The sequence below is a fragment of the Canis lupus genome, chromosome 5, assembly GCF_048164855.1.
Source record: "Canis lupus baileyi chromosome 5, mCanLup2.hap1, whole genome shotgun sequence".
NCBI lineage: Eukaryota > Metazoa > Chordata > Mammalia > Carnivora > Canidae > Canis > Canis lupus.
The window spans coordinates 80,423,709-80,444,137 of record NC_132842.1 but is presented as its reverse complement, the minus strand read 5'-3'; the positions used below and the strand labels follow the sequence as shown (position 1 = coordinate 80,444,137).

At 54.2% G+C, this 20,429-nt stretch overlaps 1 protein-coding gene across 1 annotated transcript; it reads right to left on the bottom strand.

The window, feature by feature from the left end:
• Positions 1–746: 746 nt before the first annotated feature.
• Positions 747–19,915, bottom strand: TAS1R2 (taste 1 receptor member 2). The gene is made up of 6 exons (XM_072825130.1): positions 19,734–19,915; positions 17,896–18,196; positions 15,758–16,528; positions 11,164–11,373; positions 3,124–3,247; positions 747–1,962 (listed from the first exon to the last, which is right to left on the bottom strand). The coding sequence occupies exons 1-6, from the start codon at positions 19,913–19,915 to the stop codon at positions 1,040–1,042; spliced, it is 2,511 nt and encodes an 836-aa protein (XP_072681231.1). The 3' UTR covers positions 747–1,039.
• Between the last annotated feature and the right edge of the window lie 514 nt (positions 19,916–20,429).

The window sequence follows — 20,429 nt, the reverse complement described above, 5'->3', positions numbered from 1 at the left end:
CTGGCTCCCGGGTGAGCTGTGAGAGGCCGGCTCTGACCCCTGGATGGAGAATCGGGGCTCCTCCTGCCACCCAGTATGATAGGCATGGGCACAGCCACACCCAGAACCGCACTGTCTTCGGGGTTCAGCGGTGCCAAGGTGGCAGTGCCATGGCACATGCTGGCTCTGGAGCACGTGTGAGGCCCAAGCATCCTCGAGACGATGCCCAGAATTAGGCCAACCTAGTTTGCAGCAGAGGCTAGTACCATGGACATTTGGGTGTAAAAATGAAACATGGCCCTATTTTGACTCTGGTGGTTAAAGGGACATGCAGATTTGCAATTGTTGGCATTTATTGAGTACCTACTGTATGCACTCCACGCCCATTCTCTCTGACCCTTCAGTGTCCCTGGGAAGGAGCTCTTGTTCCTATTGTAGGGACGGGGATGTCGAGGCTCAGAAACAGTGAGCAGTTGGCCCAAAGTACACAGCTCAGGCGTGGCAATGCTGGGTTAGAAAGCAAAGTCTCTGACTAAAATCTTTCTCTGGGGAAGGGGGGACGCTCTAGAAACAAGAAGGAAACTCATTCGCGTCACCCAAGTGAGGTTTATTCACATGCATTTATGGCGCAGCAGCCCCGAGGCGCAGCCGTTGCTCAGAGAAGCTGGGTCCCAGTCTGGGGGGGGTCTGGGAGGTGAGGCACAGACAGGGGGGCAGCTAGTGACCGACACCGCCGCCCCGCAGACATCCCCCGACACCAGCCCGTCCCAGCCCCTGCAGCCCAGCCTTCGCTCCCCAGGAACAGGAGGGAGGGGAACGAGCCTGCATCCGCTGTGACCACCAGATGGAGACTGTAGGCTGCTCAAATCCATCTCTGTCGGGGACACCAGTAGGGTCCCCACCTAGGCAGGTTTTCCTAGAATGGGCGGCAGGGCCTAGCAAGCCAAACAGCTACCGGGAAACTGCGACCTGCACCCAGCTCCACCTCCCCACCCCGTCTGCGTCTCCCCCCGCTCCCAGCTGAGCCCTTGGGCCCCCTGGGCAGCCCTAGTGGGCGGTGCTAGTCCTTCCCCATGGTGTAGCCCTGAATCATGCTGCTGAAGTAGACCTGCGTGTTGCGCTCTGGGTAGAAGAGGACCATGTAGCATTTGGGACCAAAGTAGCCAAAGCTGATGCCCAGAAGGTTGAGCACGGTGACCAAGAGGTCCAGGATGGTGACCAGGACCCCGTCATAAACGGACATGAAGGTGCAGAGGGAGACGGAGGAGGTGAAGTAGAAGGTCATGCAGAGGGTGATGAACTTGGCCTCGTTGTAGTTGGTGGGCAGCTCCTTGCCCATGTAGGCGAAGCTGAAGCCCGCCACGGACAGGAGCAGGTCCAGGCTGGTGTTGAACAGCAGCGCCCTGCGGTAGTTGCAGGACAGGACCATGATATTGGGGTCATCGGGGTCGGGGCGGGCAGTAGGGTTGGCGGTCGTGGCCAGCACGTTGCCTGCCACGATGACCACCTTGAGCACCATGAAGGACGCCACGAAGACGTAGGGCCCGTGGCAGCGCACCCAGTAGCCGTAGGCGCGCGGGAGGCGCCTGGCCATCTTGAAGATGCAGACGATCTGGAAAGAGCGCACGGTGATGCAGGAGATGCAGATGGTGAAGCAGAGGGTGAAGAAGGTCTGGCGCCAGAGGCACGAGAAGAACGTGGGCTGCCCTATGTACATGGGGACCATGGCGTACGCCAGCAGCAGCGGCACCAGCATCAGGAAGCACATGGGGCCCCCGGCCGAGCGAACCACGGGCGTGTGGAGGTGCCTCCAGAAGATCACCATGATGGCCAGGGTGCTGAGGAAGCCCAGGATGGTCAGCATAACCACAAAGATGGTGGAGGGCTCGTGCCATTCGAGGAAGGCCAGCCGCCGCTTGAAGCAGGAGGTGTCGTTCCTATGGGACCACTCGTAACTTGGGCAAGGCTGGCAGTCAAATTCGTCTGCAAGAGCCCACGGCAGCTCCCGTCAGCCTCGCCCACTTGGCAGCACCCCCATCCTCTGCACCCGCCCCGGGCCAGGCCTCGGGGGTGGGGGGCGAGCTGAGGGCAACGCCTACCGGCCTAGCCACCACCACTCACTGCCCCTCTTACACCCACTGGCCCATCAGCTCCTCCCTGCAACCCCATTTCACAGATGAGTAACCCGAGGCTCAGCCAGGTGGTCGTTACAGAGGCAGGGTTTGAACCGAGGTTCCCTTGACTCGGATCCTAACAACTGTAATTCCTTGCTCCCGAGACCTTACCCTCTGGTGGCATAGACACTCACACATTGGTCCAAAGAATTCCTTCAACACATTTTTTTTTTCAAACACCCTCCACAGTGGGTGATGGGCACCTGAGGTGGGAGGACAGAGACGTGGGCGAAACCTAGCCAGCCCCCTGCCGTCAGGAACCGACCAACTGGGTAGGGGAACAGCCTGTGAAATCATGCAACAAATTTTTGTTGGGCACCTACTCTGGGCTCTGGGCTCTGCTGGGCCCACGGTAAGTACTCTGATGAGGAAGTCACGAAAAAAAATAATTTAAGCCCCAGCTGTGAACGGTGCTCAACACTAAAACAGAGGGAGAGAAGGCATTGTCCGCACCTTCCCGGCGTTTGTGATCTATAGGGGGAGGTATGAGCTCTTCTGATCAAGGATGTCACTCAATCAAAATTCACTGAGCAAACGTGATACGCTCTGCACTACATTAGGCACTGGGAGGTCAGAGAGATAAACCAGATCCTGTCCCGTCTGCCAGAAACATTTCTTCTATGGACAGAGACATTCATTTATTCATTCATTCACCCACTCATCCATCCATCCAGCCATCCATCCAATGGACATTCTCTGGTCTGACACCCCTGAGCCCTCAGCTACATGTGCGTGGAGTGGGGACCAGTGACAGCCTTGCCTGGTGGAGGGCTGTTCCTTCTCCCACCCTCCCTAGCAGCGAGCATTGAAGATTTTTCTCTACACCAATTCCTAGGGAGATACACTGGAATCAGGCATGGACCCTGGCCTTTGGACACTTACATCCTGTGGGGGAGACTCCAGAGACCCTGCTCTCAGAGCAGGGCAGGGCTGAGGGTGGGGAGCAGGGGTGCGGGTCTGCAAGTCCCACCTGCAGTTCGGTTGAGGAAGGTGCCAGGAAGGCAGTCAATACACTCGAAGCAGCAGGAGTGGATGCCCACAGGCTTCTTCCTTTGGCCAGGATGGCAGTCCTTGGAACACATGGACACGGGGATCTGGAGGGAGGAGGACAAGAGCCCCTGAGACCAACCAGCAGGATGCTCTGGGGAGGGAAGCCTGGCCCCCGTCTGGGATGGGGAAGGAGCAGGAGTTGCCATTAGAACTGGACGTCTGTAGGGACCCTCTTAGTTTGGCCTGCCTGACACCGGATCCACCTTCTTCCCATGACAGCATCCAACTGATGAGACGGAGACTTCCTAAGGTTGCCAAACAGACAGGATGTGACTCTGGGGCTGCCAGCAGCCACCTGCCTCCATGGAGGGGGAGCACTCCCAAGGAAGGGACCGCACTCTGGAGAAAGACCCTGGATCCATCCGTGCCTGAAGTCTCATGGTCTACCCCCGGAGTTTTCAATGATGGGAAGCAACGACTTCACTCTGTGCTTACACCACTTTCTGCCATGTGCATCTAAGAGTCTGACACAGCCTTTGCGGAGCGGCAGGGGTTTTCAGCTGAATAAGAGCAGGTAGGCAGTGGCCATGTCTCTTGTTCTTACCGCTCAATTTCTGTAGAATAGAGGACCCCCCTCCCCGCCCTGGTTTAGTGAACACACAGATGAATTACAAGCAGAGGGAACAGTAAAGGCAATGAGGCTGGGGGATGGAAGGGAGTCAGCAGGCACCGGGAGAAGGGTGCAAGGTGGGAGAGCCACATCCTGGAGGCTCCTGTGTGGCACCCTAAGGATGGAGGGGCAGTGGGAAGCCATCGCTCCTGAGTGGGGGAGCAGCCCAACCAGATTCAGGTGGCACAAAAATCATCCTGATGCCCAAACAGGAGGGTGTTATGAGAGCGCGCATATGAAGGGCCGGGGCCCACACAAGGGGAGCCGCAGTGGGACCACTTGGCCCCTGAACCCCTCCTTTCTTGCCTCTGAGAGGTCACCTGTCTTCCTGCTCCACCCCCATCATCCCTCCTGCACATGGTCATCAGATGACACCTCCAGACATCTTGTTCTGCTGTTTTCTTGTTCCTGGAAGAACCTCAGAGACTCTCCATCAGCCAAAATAAAACATCTGATCCCCCGCCAGCCTCTCCAGGCTGTCAGGGGTCTTCTCTGCCTCCAACAGGACCACACACATGCACACCAACACACGTGAGCACCTTGTCCACACCTACGCCTTACCACCCCCTTGCCATGTATCCTCCCCCCACAACCCCACCACCTCCTGAACTCATCTCTTCACTCTTCCCTAAGTAACCAACTTAACCCTCTCTTACTCATGGACTCTCAACCTGCTATTCATTCACTCACTCCATTCATTCATTCATTCATTCATTCATTGAAAAAAGTACTGAGCCAGGCACTGGAAATACAGCAGTGAATCAAACAAGGCCCCGTCTTTGTTCCCAAGGAATCAATACCTTCACAGGGAAAAGACACAATTCACATCTGAATATGTAACTTGACAAGTGGTGATAAATACCAGGAGGAAAAGCAGAGCCATGCAGAGGGGGTGGAACACAAAGGAGGGGCTGGTTGCAAAATCGAACAAGGTGGACAAGGGTAGTCTCACTGAGCGGCTGACACTGGAGCAGAAACCTGATGGCTGTGAGGAACCAAGCCACAAGGAGATCTGCACAGGCTGAGGGAACAGCTTGTGCAAAGGCCCCATGGCCAAGAGGGACGTGGCATGGTCACTGAGCAGTAAGCCCCGTGTCACTTGAGCACCAACGTGAAGGGCAGCAGCAGATTAGTTCAAAGAGGTCACGTCAAAATACTTGGACTTTCACTCTGAGTGAAATGAGAAACCAGGCAAGGATTCCATGCAGAGGAATGACAGGATCTGAGTCCCTTTTAACAGGATTGTCCCAGGTTCCATGATGAGTTTAAACCGTGAGGGGCCAGAGCGGAAGCCAGGGAGCAGGTAGGATGCTGTCACAATAGCTCAGGGCAAACAGTGGTGGTTCTCGCTAAACAGGCAGTGGTGAAACAGAGGAGAAGAGCTCAAAACATTTCTGAAAGAAATTAGGACCTAAGTAAATGGAAAGACATTCCACATTCATGCCTTGGAAGACTCGACATGGCGACAATGTCAATACCACCCGAAGCAATCTGCAGATTTAATGCGATCCCTACCAAAATCCCAATGATTCTTTTTTGTTTGCAGGAATAGAAAAACCTACCCTAAAATCAGATAAATCTCAAGAGACCCGGGGTCCCCAAAGCAATCTCCAAGATGAACAAAGCTGGATGACTCAATTTCCTGATTTCAACACGTACTGCAAAGCTATAGTAATCAAAGCAACATGGTGCTGCCATAAAGACAGACATACAGTCCGATAAACCAGAATAGAGAATCCAGACACAAACCCTCACATATAGAGTCAAATGATGTTTTTGACAAGAGTTCCAAGACCATTTAGTGGGGGGGTGGGGGTGCGTGCAGAGGGGAATCTTTTTTCCAATGAATGGTACTGGGAAAACTGGATATCCACATACAAAAGGGTAAGGTTAGACCTAACACGACACACAATCACCTCAAAATGGAACCATGACTTCAATGGGAGACTTACAATCATAAAAACAACTAGAAGAAAACATAGGGCCCGAGTGTCATGATGCTGGAGCTGGCAGTGATGTCCTGGACAGGACTTCATGAACATTTAAAACTCTTGTCCCTCAGATGATATTACCAAGAGAGTAAAAAGGCAATACACAGAATGGGAGACAATATTTGCAAATCATATATCTGACAAGGGATTAGTATCCAGAATATTTAAAGAACCCCTAGAACAGAATGGCTTAATTCACAAAGGGACAGAGGAAAAAAAATCAAAACAAAAAAACAAAAAACAAAAAACAAAGGGACAGAGGACCCGAATAGAGATTTCTGTAAGGAAGAGATACAAACAACGAATAAGCACGACAAGATGCTCATTCAGCAATCAGAAAATGCAAATCAAAACCACGGCAAGAGACCACCCCACATGCATTAGGATGGCTACTATTTAAAAAAAAAAACAAAAACAAAAATAAAAACAAATAAACAAATAAACAAAACCAGAACATAACCAGTGTTGGTGAGAATATGGAGGAACTAGAATCTCCTGTCCGTGGCTGAGAATGCAAAATGATGCCGCCACTGTGGCAAACAATATGGGGGTTCCTCAAAAAATTTAAAAATAGAACAAACACATGATGCAGCTTCCACTTCTGGGTGTATACTCGAAAGAATTGAAAGCAGACTCTCAAAGAGATGTCTGGGCGCCCACGTTTATAGCAGAATTGTTCACAATAGCTTAAAGGTAGAAGCAACCTGAGTATGTCCATCGACAGATGAACAGATGAGCGAACTGTGATGTTTTGATTGGATTAGGATTATTCATAATCATGATCCACTGACTGAATGGGTTCTTCCATCTCGAAAAGGCAAGAAATTGTGACACAGGCTACAAAACGGATGAACCTGAGGACGTGAAGCTAAGTGAAACAAGCCAGTTACAAAAAGACAAATACTGTGTGATTCCATTTATAGGAGGTTCTTTTGTCAAATCCATAGAAACAGAAAGTTGAACGGTGGTTTCCAGGGCTGGGGAGAAGGGGGAGTGGGGAGTTGGTGTTTAATGGGCATAAAGTTTCCATTCTGAAGGTGATGCGTTCTGGAGGTGGAGGGTGGTGGTGATAGCACAAGAATGTGAACGTACCTAACACCACTGAACCACACACTTGGTTATGATGGTAAAACTGTGTATATCTTGCCACAATTTAAAAATTTGGGGAAAAAATGGTTGAAGTGGTAAATGTGATGTTATGGGTTTTTTTTACCATATTTTTTTTTAATTTTAATTAATCTATAGCAAAACTTATAGAATGTAGTGAACACAGTACTTAGAGGAATATACACCGCTATCACTGACTACCAAAAAGAGAAGAAAGCTCTCAAATGAAACTTGTGCCCCATGTTTTCTTCTAGTTGTTTTTATGGTTTTAAGTCTCAACATTTACGGTCTTACGGCAGAGCTGAGCTTACTCTTCTACTCTCCATCAGGGTTTGGTCTACACGGAACTAGATAGCTCCGACATTCTGCAGAACATCATGCTGGTCCGCTGTAACCATGGCATCATACTAATAGGATCTGGTGAGTAGGAAGTAGCAAGGACTCTTTATGGCCAACTAGGATGCGAATCCTCAGGTATAAGTGTATACGATAAACCTTTCAAAGATTCAGAGGAGGCCTGTCATGTCAGTGAGGGGTTTAGGGGTCCCGTGGTCTGGGAAATTCCAGGTCAAGGTCATCCTCTCTAGGCTAAAAGGTAAGTCATTTCATCTTCCATCTCCTGCCCTTACAGAAGCATGACTCTTGATGAACCTCCAGATGTGGGGGACAGCACAAATCACTCTTGGAAATCCTGCTCCAGCCCACATTCAGCAGGCGACTCAGACGGCTTACAGTTTCAAGGTAAAGAATGACAAGCCTAGAGAAAGACTCCAAAGAAGACCCTGGCTGCAGGCCCCGCTCTCCTAGCCACTCAGGCTACACGGCCAGGGAGATCTGCTGATGCACAGGGCAGGATGGGCAAGCCCCAGTAAGAGAGTTGCACGATTCAGCAACAACATGCCTTCCACTGTTTGTGAATCAGCTCCTGTGTCCTGCTGGGCCTTTGTGGGAAACGAGCATGTGGCCTCGGGGACGTCAAGTGACCCTTGATGGAGTCCTGAGGTCGGGCAGGAAGAGTGGCAAGTCTCAATGCAACGGAAATGGTGCATTTGGGATCAGGCCAAAGCAGGGCCAGAGGGAACAGGTGTATTCCTCAAATCAGTGATTCACAGGTGTTACACTCATAGCTTGATATTAGCATGACCTTAAAATGGACTGTCGCCATACTAAGCTCCTCTTTCAAGATAGTAACGAGGGACAATGTCCCTTGTGTGTAGAGTTGCAAGCAGAGCACGCGCTTGCTCACTTTGCGTGGACGGGGAAAGGTCCTGGCGTATGGATATTCCTGGGCTGCTGGGCAGTGATGAATGGCTTGGCTGGTTGCTTGGAGGGCCCAGAAAGGACAAGGCTGGAAGGGTGGAAATGAGATCATTTGGGGTGGGGTGGGGGGGGGTGCGGAGATCCACGAGAGTGAGTACTAAGCACGACGACCTTTGTGTCTCGTGGGAATGCCAATCCAAGCAACAGGGAGTGATGAGAGCCAGACGGAAAGGATGAAGCCTCCGGTACAGGTCAGCTGGCCTCCGCCCTGGGCCCCCCGGGGCTCACGCAATGGGCCACAGAGGGGGCACAGTGTCGGGGATGCTGCAGAGGGCCCCCCCCCCCCGTGGTCGGCGTAGCTGGTGCTACTGCCGAGCACCTCACTCTGCAGCCCGGAGACCACGCTGAGCCCTGGATTTGCCTCCACTCCACACAGACGCGGGCGCGTCTACAACGTCGGGTGTCTTGTCTTCTTCCCCGAGGAATCCACTGATGCGCCCGTGTGAGAACTCGCCTCCCGTGTCCGCAGGGCAGAGCCGCGATCCAAAGACGTACAACTGAATGAGTTAGCGTCATGGGTCCCCCCCAAAACATCACATCAGACAAAAGACCTATTGTATGGCCAAGGGGGTGTGACACGGGCATGTGACCCCCGGATCCACTGGTCCCAACATATACCGGTCGCCTAGATGTACCCAAACTATCAAGATGACGGGATGGCACACTAAGGGCTCAGGTCGGGTACCGGCTTGGGGACACCACCTTGGGAGTAGGGCCATTGCCCTATAGGATGAGGTGTAAGCACTGAATGGGAGGTTAGTACATAGCACTGTGACCCCAACAGCTGGAATACGGGGGTTCAGCAACCACGGAAGGATCGGCCATGCTCACCCCAGTTCTCGGGGGCTCACCGGGAGACCGGAGCGTCTCATCCCCTCAAGCCCGGACTCTTGCTAGAACTCAGCTTCTGGCCTCCAAAGAGGGAATGGTTCCATCAGCAGATAGCAAAGGCTGTCTGCTGCCCCCATGGTCATTTCAGGGGCCCCATGCCAGCGAACGAGACAGCCAAGGAAGGAGGAGGTAAGTGACTCGGAAGAGCGAGAGGAGCCAGTCGCTGGCACACGGGAGGGCGGGCAGGAGTAGGTCTGGGAACCGGGAGATTGGCTGCGGTGGCCTGGTCGTTACTGCCGCTGGACAACTGCCACAGCCACAGGCCAGCAAGGACAAGATGACCAGGGGCTCAGATACCTGGGGACGAATGTCTGGATCACCCCAGCGGCCAAGTGGCTAAGGGCAAAGGACACTCCAGGGTGGGTGGCAGGAGGGAGGCATGAGTAGACGCTCCACCGGGGACCCCACTGCAGCAGCAGGGCCTATGGGGAGGTCCGCTCAGCTCCCGGTGAGGGCACTGGGCTGGCTGCCGCCCTCCAGGCTCCACCCCACTGGGTCAGGGAGGGACATCATCGCAGTGAGAGCAGCAAGGAATAGACGTCTCTGTGGGCTCCCTCACGTTTTCTCAGGCCCACCTCCTTTTATTTCTGCTACAGCACAGCAACCACTCCATGCAGGCGCTGCCTGTCACACCTCATCTAAGCGACACTCAGTCTCCTTCTCTCTCTGCCCCGGGGCCGTGGCGTGAGATGCTCGTGGGAAACTTCTGGGCACTCACATATCTTGTGACCCGGAAGCACAGGGAGTTAACGCCCCTTGGGGTGACCCCCAACCACAGGAGGTGGGGGCAGTACAGACCCATGGACCCATCCCACCCTCTTCCCTCCCTTGGGGGCCATTCTAAAGTGGCCCTTCAGAAGGTCCTGCTAACACTGAGCTCGCAGTGGTGCCCAGCTTGAGAACATTCCTCTGCTCCTAATGACCTCTCCCCCATCACCTACTCCTGTTCCCGTGGAGCATATCCTGGGATAAACTATCTGCACATCAACCCTTGCCTCAGGCTCTGCTTTCTGGGAGAAACCCGAGTGAAGATGCTGTTATTTGTTGAATCGTGTCCCCTCAAAATTCATAGATTGAAGTCTGAACCCCCAGGACCTCCAAATGTGGTGTTATTTGGAAATAGGATCATTACAGATGTAATGAGCTAAAATGAAGCCCTAGTGGAGTGGGGTGGGCCCCTACTCCAATACGACCCATGTCTTTACAAAAGGGGAGATTTGGAGCCCAACTCACCCACAAGGAGAATGTCATATGGGGGTGATGGCAGAGGTCAGGCGGGACCACCCCAGCCAAGGAAAGCCAGCAAAGGCCAGCAAATGACCAGAAGCTGGGAGAGAGGCCCGGAACATTCTCCCTCACAGCCCTCAGAAGGAACCAACTCTGCTGACACTGCTGTCGGACTGCCAGGCCCCAGAACCACGAGATTACATGTCTGGGTTTACGCCCCCCAAGACTGTGGTCCCCGGTGGGCAGCAAACTAATCAAGACCCCCACCCAACCAACTCCATAGAAATCCCCACACTCAAACGGCAGCACCAAGCACCCTGGGAACTGAGGATAAAGGGGATGGGGCGGGGAGAGGATCCAGATGAGGAAGGCTCTTGGAGCTTCTGTATCCCCTCCCCCTCCCCCTCCCCTCCTACGAGGCTGGGTCCCTGTCTGTCCCCACACACCACCACCACCACTCCGACAGCTTGTTATGCATCTAAGAGGGTAAAACAGAGGAGCTTTGGAATGACAGGTGCCAGACGCAGCTGAGGGTACAGCTACCGTACGGGGAGCACCAGCAATGGTTGACGTGAGAGCTGAGTCCTCAGCACACGCGTGTCCAGCACACGTTCACTGGGCACAGCCCCTGAGCCCCTGGGTCTCGGGGAGCCAGAAACCCTAGGCCTTATCAACGGGAGGGACAGGGCCTAGACGCCCCGCCCCCACTGCACAGACACCCCCCCACCCGCTGTCAGTGACGGATCTCGGGTCCAGAGGGCCCTCGCCACCCCAGGGTGAGCCGGTGCCCAGCCCCAGCCCTCAGAGAGCTGACCGTGTTGTTGGCGGTGTGCCAGGAGATGTTGTGGATGGCCTTGAGCTGCCGCAGCTTGGGGTAGTAGGAGGCGATGCTCTGGAAAGGGTTCTGGCTCAGGTCCCACTGCCACTGGATGACCTCCATGGGCATGAGCACGTCCCCTTGCTTGTCAAAAAAGACACTGTGGCCCAGAAGGGTGAAGTTGACCTTCCAGATTTCCTTAAGGAGCTAGAAGGGCCAAAGGGAAAGGCTGGCATCAGAGCTGGGGCCGGACCCGGGGGAAATTTTCCCATCCCCCTAGCCTGACTTCCACATGGGGACAAGGGGGCAAGAGGACTGAGAAGGGGGCCACCCGGGAGGTGGGGGCTGAGAGCTCCAGCTCTGGGGTCGGATACTCTGGGTTTAGACACCAGCTCTGCCACCTGCTATGAGGCCTTGCACCTGTTGCCTGACCTCTGTGAGCCCCAGTTTCCTCTTCAGCGAAGCAGGACAACAAAAACCCTGTCTCCTGGGCTCGGAGGCAACAAATGAGAGTTTACCTATGTTGGGAACTTAGCACGGTGCCTCAACACGAGTAAGTACTCACCTCCCGCCGAAGTGTTGATCTTATTCCTTCTCCCTGGAAGTCACTCAGCCACCCCTCGGGGACCCATAGCTGAGCTCGAGTCCACTGCCTCCCTCACCTGCCCTGGTCAGCTGCACCTGCCCCTGTCCCTCTGGGGGCTTCCTGCCTCCCCCCAGTTAGAGGCCAGTCTCCAGTCTCTCCCCATGTCATCGTCCCCCGTCGCTCTGAGCATGCAGAAGCTGGTACAAACTGGAACATGCTTTGGACTGGGCATCCTCTGGCCTGAATTCCAATCTGAGCTTTTTCCTCAATTTGCTGTGTGACTTTGGGTAAGTCACTGAACCTCTGTGCTGACCCCTTGAGGGAACTTCCAACTTAGATATTTCATCAATCTAGCTCCTAGATTTTCCCACCATAAATGAGAGAGTCTATTGGGCTGTATCTTGGGGGACCTCCCTTCGGGGACCGACACACAGTTAGCCAAGGGATTTGGGCTCTCGCCTTCTTCCCACCCTGACCACAGAGTCAGGCTCTGGAAGTCTCTGGAATTTGCACATGATGCTGCGACTGGGGGCAATGGTCTCGGGAGCTGAGAGGAGGAAGGCTCCTCGCAGGTGGTGGGCCTCTGGCAGGGGTGAGGATGGTGGAGGCCTTAAGGAGCCAGGTCCTGGTGGCCAGGCCCATCCCCGCACTGACCTGGCCAGGCTGGGCTCAGCAACCCCAGATTCCAGGGCTCTGACAGAGGGGTCAGAAAGGATCCTCCCTGCAACTCTCCTGACGGGGAGGAGGCCTGGATTATCACTGTCCAGACACTGGTGTCAGACATGGAAGAGGGGAAAGAGGAAGACACGGAGCTTCTATCTGCACCGGGTCATGGACACACAGCGCGGTCAGTCCCCTCCAGAGCTCAGCACGGTGCTTAGCGTTCCTTCTGCTTAGCACATGAGAAACCCAAGGCCCGGATGCATTAAATAACCTGCCCAAGGTTGCAGAGCTAGTGGTGGCAAAGCTGGGATTCAAACCTAAGTACCAAGCTCTCCCCCCGACAGACGGACAGAGGGACTGTACCTGAGATGCCGAGATGGCAAGCACGTGGCAAATGCCACAAGGGCGCCATCCCCACCCCCATTTGTAAAACAAAAATATTGGACCTGGAGATTCTAAGACCTTGCAACTTCCACCCTCTATGATTCCATAACCTGATGAACAGTTTCCCTGGGACCGCCAAAGCCCTCTGCCCTCTGCCAGCCTGGATTTCCCGAGCGTGCCCCCGAGCGCATCCCCAGCCCCCCAACACCACGGGCAGTGTGACCTCCCAGCCTCCATCCTCAAGTATCCTAGTCACCTGAGGCCTCTCCATCCCCACTGCCCCTGCCCTTGTGCCTCATTACCACCCCACGCCCCCCCCACCACTGCCCTGGCCACTCCCCAGCTGGGTGATCGTCACTTCTCTAGACCTAATGTGGGAGAACAATCATCAAGTAACAGTGTCTACTCACAGCGTGTCTGGGGGTAGATGGCAAATCACATAAGGGGTTAGCACACAGTAAGTGCTCCTCTGTTCATTAATTCATTCAATAAACATTCACTGAGCATCAGCTCTGACCCAGACCCAGTGCCAGCAGCTCGGGATACGACACTAAATAGGATTGAAAGGTCCTTGCTTGGGGCGCCTGGGTGACTCAGTTGGTTCAGCATCTGCCTTCGGCTCAGTCATGACCTCGGGGTCCCGGGATCGAGCCCAGCATTGGGGTCCCTGCTCAGTAGGGAGTCTGCTTCTCGTTCCTCCTCTGTCCCTCCCCCACCCCTGCTCATTCTCTCTCTCTCTCAAATAAATAAAATCTTAAAGAAGAAAAAGAAAGAAAGAAGAAAAAAAGAGGAAGGAAGGAAGGAAGGAAGGAAGGAAGGAAGGAAGGAAGGAAGGAAGGAAGGAAGGAAGGAAGGAAGGAAAGAAGGAAGGTCCCTGCTTTCCCGGCCTACATTTGGGGGTGGGGGTGGGGTAGGGAATAGTCAATAAACAAGAAAGCCACTAAATAGACAATAAAAATTTGGGGTTTTATCACAAAAATCGACAAGGTGGCATGGCATGACCCAGCGTCAGGGTGGGGGGCCCGTTAGGGCAAAGGGGAAGGACAGCTGGACCCCAGCTCCCCCGCCCCACCAAGCCATGCACCTGTTGTAGGGCAGCGTCCACCCCAAGCCAAAGGCATCGTGGTCCAACGTGTCCACACAAAAAGGCATCATTTCCTAATTCCCATGGTGACACCGTTCACACCAGTGGAAACCCTGGGTGACGTTTGCATAGGATGAGCGGGGCTCCTTGCTTCCTGTCCCTATCCCCCCGCCGCCTCAACCCCAACCTGACTTGATGAATTGTCTCAAAAACAGCATCTCAGTGCTTGGCTTGAAACTCCGTGGGCTCCTCCTGGGTCCAGAACAAAGCACCACCAACTTCATCGGGCCCAGAATGTCCTCCGATGTCACCTGCGGCTCCCCTCCTGCCCCGTTCTTTGGCCACAGTGAGCTGAGCACACGACCAGGCCACCGATCCCCTCCTGGAATGTCCCATGCCTTCCTGGCCCCTCTCGCTCCTAGTGACTTGCACACCGCAGACCCCTCCCCCCCCAACCCACTGCCGCCACCACAGTACAACTCTTCCCTCCTGCTGCACTCAGCAGAGACAGAGCTTACTGGCTGTCCCCCTCCCTCCTAGGGGGACGGTCTGGTGCTCCCACAGGGCCCAGCCAGGGCCTGCACATAGTGCATGTGCAGTAAATGGGCAGGGTGTTCTGGTTGCTATGATTGGTGCTCTCTGGTCTCCACTGTTAGGAGAGGGAAGAAGTTGACTGGTCCTTCATCACAGCTCTTGGCACTTGTGCCTGGGAGAGCTGAAGAGCACAGTGGGAAAACCACGAGGGGGTCAAAGGGCCCACCAGGGCTCAAAGCTGGGGTCTGCGGCTTCCCTCTGAAACCATCACCGCTGGGTCACCTTGGCTCCCTGTCTCAGTCCTCCTCTCTGTAGATTATCAACCTCATAGGACGGCCACAGGGTAGGGCGATGTATACCAGGCCCTCGGGGCCTACTGATGCTCAAATAAACAGTAAAGCACCCATGATAATTACGTGTATTATTAACACAGCAGCACCCATAATAAAATATAATGTCTAGCAGGCTGGCACTAGAATTCCTTTTAAAGAATAACTGCATTTTTAGAGAAAATAAGCTCTTAGGGTTGCAAGGTTAGGCTCTGAGATTGTGGGTCAGAGGTACAAATAAATAGATTAAGGGAAGGAGGGTTTTTTTTTTTTTTTTAAAGAGCTAGGTTGCTCTGGGAAGGAAGTGTACAGGTATTTGGGGATCGGGGATCCAGAAAAAGGGGAGGAAGCAGAGAATAAAGACAGAATATAGGCAAGGGTTGGAGGAGTGCCTGAACCTTAAACCACGAAAAAGCCAAGGAGCCATTCAAGCACAGAGATGCCGGGTTATTAGGTATGAGGTGTGCGTCTCTGATGTGAATCCCCTCTGCTCCTCTGCTCCTCAGTAAAACCTCTCACCCCCATGAGGGTTTCCTGATTGGGTGTGCGTGTGTATAAGTGCAAGTCAGAAAAACACAGTTTTAAATTCCAGCTTGGAATCCAGACAACACAAACCTGGAACGAGAGGAGGTGCGTAAACCTCAAGTAGGGCCTCAGAGAGAGGAGGGAGTACACAAGTGGGCCCCCGAGGCCTCTTATCCAGAGAAATGGCAGGGGACCTGGGGCCCCCACGGCCTGCCAGGCTCCCTTCCAGGGAATTTCACCCAAATCTCCTACCAGGACAGGCCACCTTGGATGGCGATGATTACATTTAAAAAAAAAAAAAAAGGAGTTTTGTCACCATGAAGGATTTCTGGTTCTATGTGTCTGGAGGGCAGGGCATGTCCCATGACCTCTCCCGCCAGTTTGCCCAGAACCCAGCATGAGATGGGAAGGCTAGAGCCCAGCAGGTGCACCCAGCGTCTCCATGACAACCACTCTATGCCTGCCCTTCCACGGGGTGGGCCTCACCTGCCAGGGGTAGACCACCTCCTTGGAGCAGGCCTGGGTGCAGCCCAGGAGGCTGTGTAATGCATGGGCCACGGCGTAGACAGCCGAGTACACGTTGTAGACCACGCGCTCGCCGGAGAGCGTGAGGATGCTGTTGAAGGACGCGGTGGTGTCCTGGCAGGTGTCGCACTCCTGGTTGCAGGTGGCCTCCAGGCTGGTCCTGTTGGGCTCAGGCAGCCTGACCGGGGTGCGGCGTATGCGGAACTCGCTGAAGCCCGGGATGGGCACACTCTGGGTGGTGACGCCCAGGAAGGTGCCGGTTTGGCGCAGCTCGGTGAGGTTGTGCAGAACCGGGTCGATGGCCCAGGACTCGGAGGCGATCCACACGGCGCCCGTGAAGTTCTGGCGGAGCACCTCGTGGAAGAAGTTGTGCAGGATCAGGTCTGGCGAGAACAGCACCACGACGCGCGCCGAGCTCTGCTGCAGCTTGCCCACGATGGCCTCCAGGCGCTGGCGCTCCCACTCCGTCACCACCTGGTCGGGCTGCGGCATGGGCAGCGTCTCCTGGAAGGCGATGCAGATGTCGCGGGTGGCCAGGCGATCGTTGAGCAGCTGGCTGTTGTAGCGGCCGTAGTCGTCGCTGCTCACTAGCACGATGATCCAGTTCCAGTTGAAGTGGAGCAGGAGCTGCACCATGGCCTCGATCTGGTGGTCCGCGCCCGCCACTGTGCGCAGCAGGGCCGGGAAGTGCTGCTTGTCCCGCAGATCGTCACTGATGGCGCTGTAGGTGATCTGCGGGAGGGGACCCCTGCCGGCGCATGAGCTAGGGCCTCGCCAGGCCACCAAAGCATCCCCCCACCCTTCCCCCTACAGTCTCCGCTGAACGTGGCGGCGGCCAGGTGACCCGGCAGGCACTTGAAAACCCTTCAATAGCTCCGAAAGTCACGCAGGGACAGTCAGAGTCCTTCAGGGGCCCCCAAGGGGCTCCATCACTGACCCCGGCCCTCACCTCCCTGACTTCATCTCCTCCTAGTCTCTCCCGGGTCCCAGTTCTGCTCCCTGGTTCCATAAGCGAATCCAGGCACCTGCCGGCCTCTGCATTCGCTGCCCCCTCTTCCTGAGGGCTCTTCTCCCAGACACCTCCGTACCTCCCTCACCCCTTCACCTCCCTCAAGCCTTTGTCCAATTGCCAGCGAGGCTCACCCGACCACCCTGCTTGCAGTTGCAGCCTCCCTCTCCCCGTTCCATCTGTCCACCGACCCGTCCAGCCCCCCTCACCCTGTTTGCCTTTTACCTTTGTGCACGGCACTTCTCACTTTCCAGCAGCCCTATCATGCGCTTCCTGACATGGCCTGTCTCTCCCACTGGGGGGTGAGCTCAATAAATATTTGTTAAGGGAATGAAAGAATGAGTTTAGTCCTGAACGAGACGCCTCACCTAAGTACATTAACATTTACTAGGCACCTACTGTGTGTCAGACCCTTGGTGCTTTGCATAATAAAAATGTCAGCAAAAATACAGTATTTGCAGCTACCTACTGTGTGCCAAGTCTTCTTGCGCTAGCTGCTCTTTAATGTGTTGAAGTTTTAGACCAACTAAAACTGGTTGAGGCATTTTCGATCATGATGATGATGACGCTTACAATAATAGTACTAATACTAGTGGCATTTTTCTGAGGACCTACTATGTGGCAGACCCTGTACTAGGCAACTGTACAGGATAATATTGAGCATTTTCTGGGTTTTCATTTCTGTGCAAGGAAGGTGCCTTAGATAACGACCATTACATAATTGACCAGCTACTGTATCCTATAAATGCCTACAGAGGTTAAATCCTTTAAGCCTCAGACAGTCCTAGGATGGAACTCTCATCATCCCATTTTATAGGTGGGGAAGCTGAAGCTCAGAAGAGTTAAGAGATTTGCTCCGTGACTCAAAATGGCCAAGACTCAGAGCCAAGATGCACGCCCAGGTCTGTCTGTCTCCAAAGCCTAGGCTTCTCATGAATAGGCCAGGCTTCCCTCCCAGGGTTGGGGCTGACATCCTGACCTGGCTTCCCACCTCCTTCTCCCCTCATGACCAGTGGGGGGAAGCGAGCCCTCTAGACAACCCCTCCTCTGCCCCCTCCCCAGCTCCTTCCCCCAGGAGCCAGGGCCTCACCTGTGGAAGGAGGAAGAGTGAGAGGAAATGGGCCACAGTAGTAGTGGACTCGGAGTTGTCAGGGCCAATGACCGCCAACACACGGGGCACGTAGTGGCTGTAGTCCTCCTGGATGGGCAGGGAGTAGTCCTCCCGTGCCAAGAAGTAGAGCACGGGCTGGACGTTGTTGGAGATGTAGCAGACATCCACTATCTCATAGCCCAGCAGCACGCCGGGCAGCAGGTCGCTGCGGTTGTTAATCTCTTCCACCGCAAAGCGCATGGCCTGCATCAGGTTGTAGCCCAACACCTTCATTTCATACCTGGGGAAGCCATGGAGGGTGGGGTAGGAAGCAGGTCCAGAGTGGGAAGGGGCAGGATTGTTTCCTGGAGAGCCTGCTTGTTTCCTCTGCCTACCAGAGGAAAGCCCAGGAGTTATCCAAGAAAGCGCCATTCCAGGATATTCTGGTATTTTTATCATCACATCGTGGTCACCATGCCATACCACATCTCTAGGTTCACCATCATCCCTATGACCACCTCTGGCATTATGATCCTTGTGGCTACCATCAATCACTACCATTGTCACCACTACCACCATCCCTATGATCTACCACCACTTTACCAATGTCCACGGATACAATCACCATTACCCACTACAATGTCTGCCATCGCTATCATCACTGTCACATCATGTACCTACTATTCCCTATGAACAATATCATCACCACTGCCATCACTGTGACCACATGTCTGTGCCCACCACTACCAATACTGCCAGCACCATCACACCAGCACCATCATCTTCATCACCATCATGATCCTCATCACCACCATCACCACCATCCCCCTCATCACCATCATCTTCATCACCATCATCATCTTCATCACCATCACCACCACCACAACGATCCTCACCACCATTACCATCCCCATCATTACCACCATCATCATCATCACCATCATCGCCGTCATCACCACCATCACCACCACCATCATCATCACCATACTCTTCACCATTTGCATTATCACCAGTATGACTGCTATCAATGTTATCAACATCACCACCATCACCACCGTTACTTCACTGGTCTCCCCACCACTATCACAGGCATCAGAACATTCAACAATGTGCCTGGTACCATCACGGCACCATCATCCTCACCATTCTCAAATCAGCACATGATCTTCCCCAACATCACAAAAAGCATGCATTTCTTACAGTTGGCCCTTTATCACCTTTATCCCTTCCTTTTTCCTTCTCTCTCAGAATGCCTTCCCTCTCTGCACTAGGTCTTTAATTCATAATCCCTTGCTTGCATGAAGATGGTCCACCTAATCTTGAGTGATGCCACCACCCCGTGAGACGGGTGAAGGAAATCCTTCCCGTCCTGGAAGCACCGCCACCCACCTAACCACAGCCCTAGAGAAAGGCAAACATTCCCCTCCGGTCTGAGAACCTGCTACAGAAAAACCACGTTTCTGCCTTCCAAAGGCGTAACCCTTGGTTTCTAGACCAGGCCTTGACATGGACTCACTTGCCAAAGTAGGTGGGGGTGATTTTGACGGTCTCTACAACCCCTCCAGGCTCAAATATCTTGTAACTCTTTATTAAGAGATGTGACTTTGGGCCTACCAGGTCTCCATGTTTCAGAACACAATTGCCGAAGATCTTAGTGACATGAACTGTGTGGGTTCTCCCTGGGGGCCAGTGGGGATAACCCAGGATGAGGGGTTTTGCAATGGATGAGGAGCATTTCAAGCCCTTGGTCCTGGCCTGGTCCCCTGAGGACCACGGGACCAGCGCAGGCTTCCCACCCCACCCCCATCACCACATCCAGCCTCACACTGGAGACTCACTTCTTGCACTGGGGCACCTGCAGGAAGCTGAGGTGGACGGTGCCCTTCACGTTGGCATGGAGGGTGAAGAGGCCACCCAGGAGGTAATCTCCAGGCAGGTAGAAGTCTGAGTTCTCAGCCGGTTCAGCCAGGACCTGCAGCAGGATGAATAGGGAGCAGACCGCCTTGGCCCGGGGTCCCATGGCTGGGAAGTGGGGGTCCCCGGAGGTGGCCCTGCCTCATCAGAGAGCTGGCAGCTTGACATCAGGGGATTTGCACAGACATTTACATAATGGTGGCCCCGCCGTGGCCCGTGGGGCGGGGAAAGCACCTGGCACAGGTGGAGAGATTTGCGAACTCTGGGGGGAAAGGAAGGGGCCGGAACTAGGATGGTCCCTTCCTAGGGTATGGTGGGACCTGGGTGGTCTAGGAGAATCCCACCTGGAAGTAGAGAAAGCATGTCCTGCTCACTTGGACACTCCCTATAGCCTTCTGCCACTCGATTGAGGACAGGTCTCATGCCCCTGACGTAGCCAACATTTGGGAGCAAAGGACCCAGGTACTCATCCAAGGGGGCAGAGTAGTCTGGCAAATGGAGCCCAAGCTGAGCCTGGCACACAATAATTCATAGGTAGCATTGGCCCCATAGCAGGTGTTCCAGGAGCAGCAGCCACTGGCAGTAAGAACCAGACATCACGCTGCGTGCTTGCCGTTCAC

Bases quoted from the DNA above. Each gene is read 5' to 3' on its own strand.
- TAS1R2 (XM_072825130.1), bottom strand. From the start codon at position 19,915: ATGGGACCCCGGGCCAAGGCGGTCTGCTCCCTATTCATCCTGCTGCAG. The intron at 16,529-17,895 runs GTGAGGCCCTGG...CCCCTCCCGCAG, and splicing joins CACTCTTCCTCCTTCCACAG to ATCACCTACAGCGCCATCAG. The intron at 1,963-3,123 runs GTGGGACTTGCA...GGGCTCTTGCAG, and splicing joins CTTCCTCAACCGAACTGCAG to ACGAATTTGACTGCCAGCCT.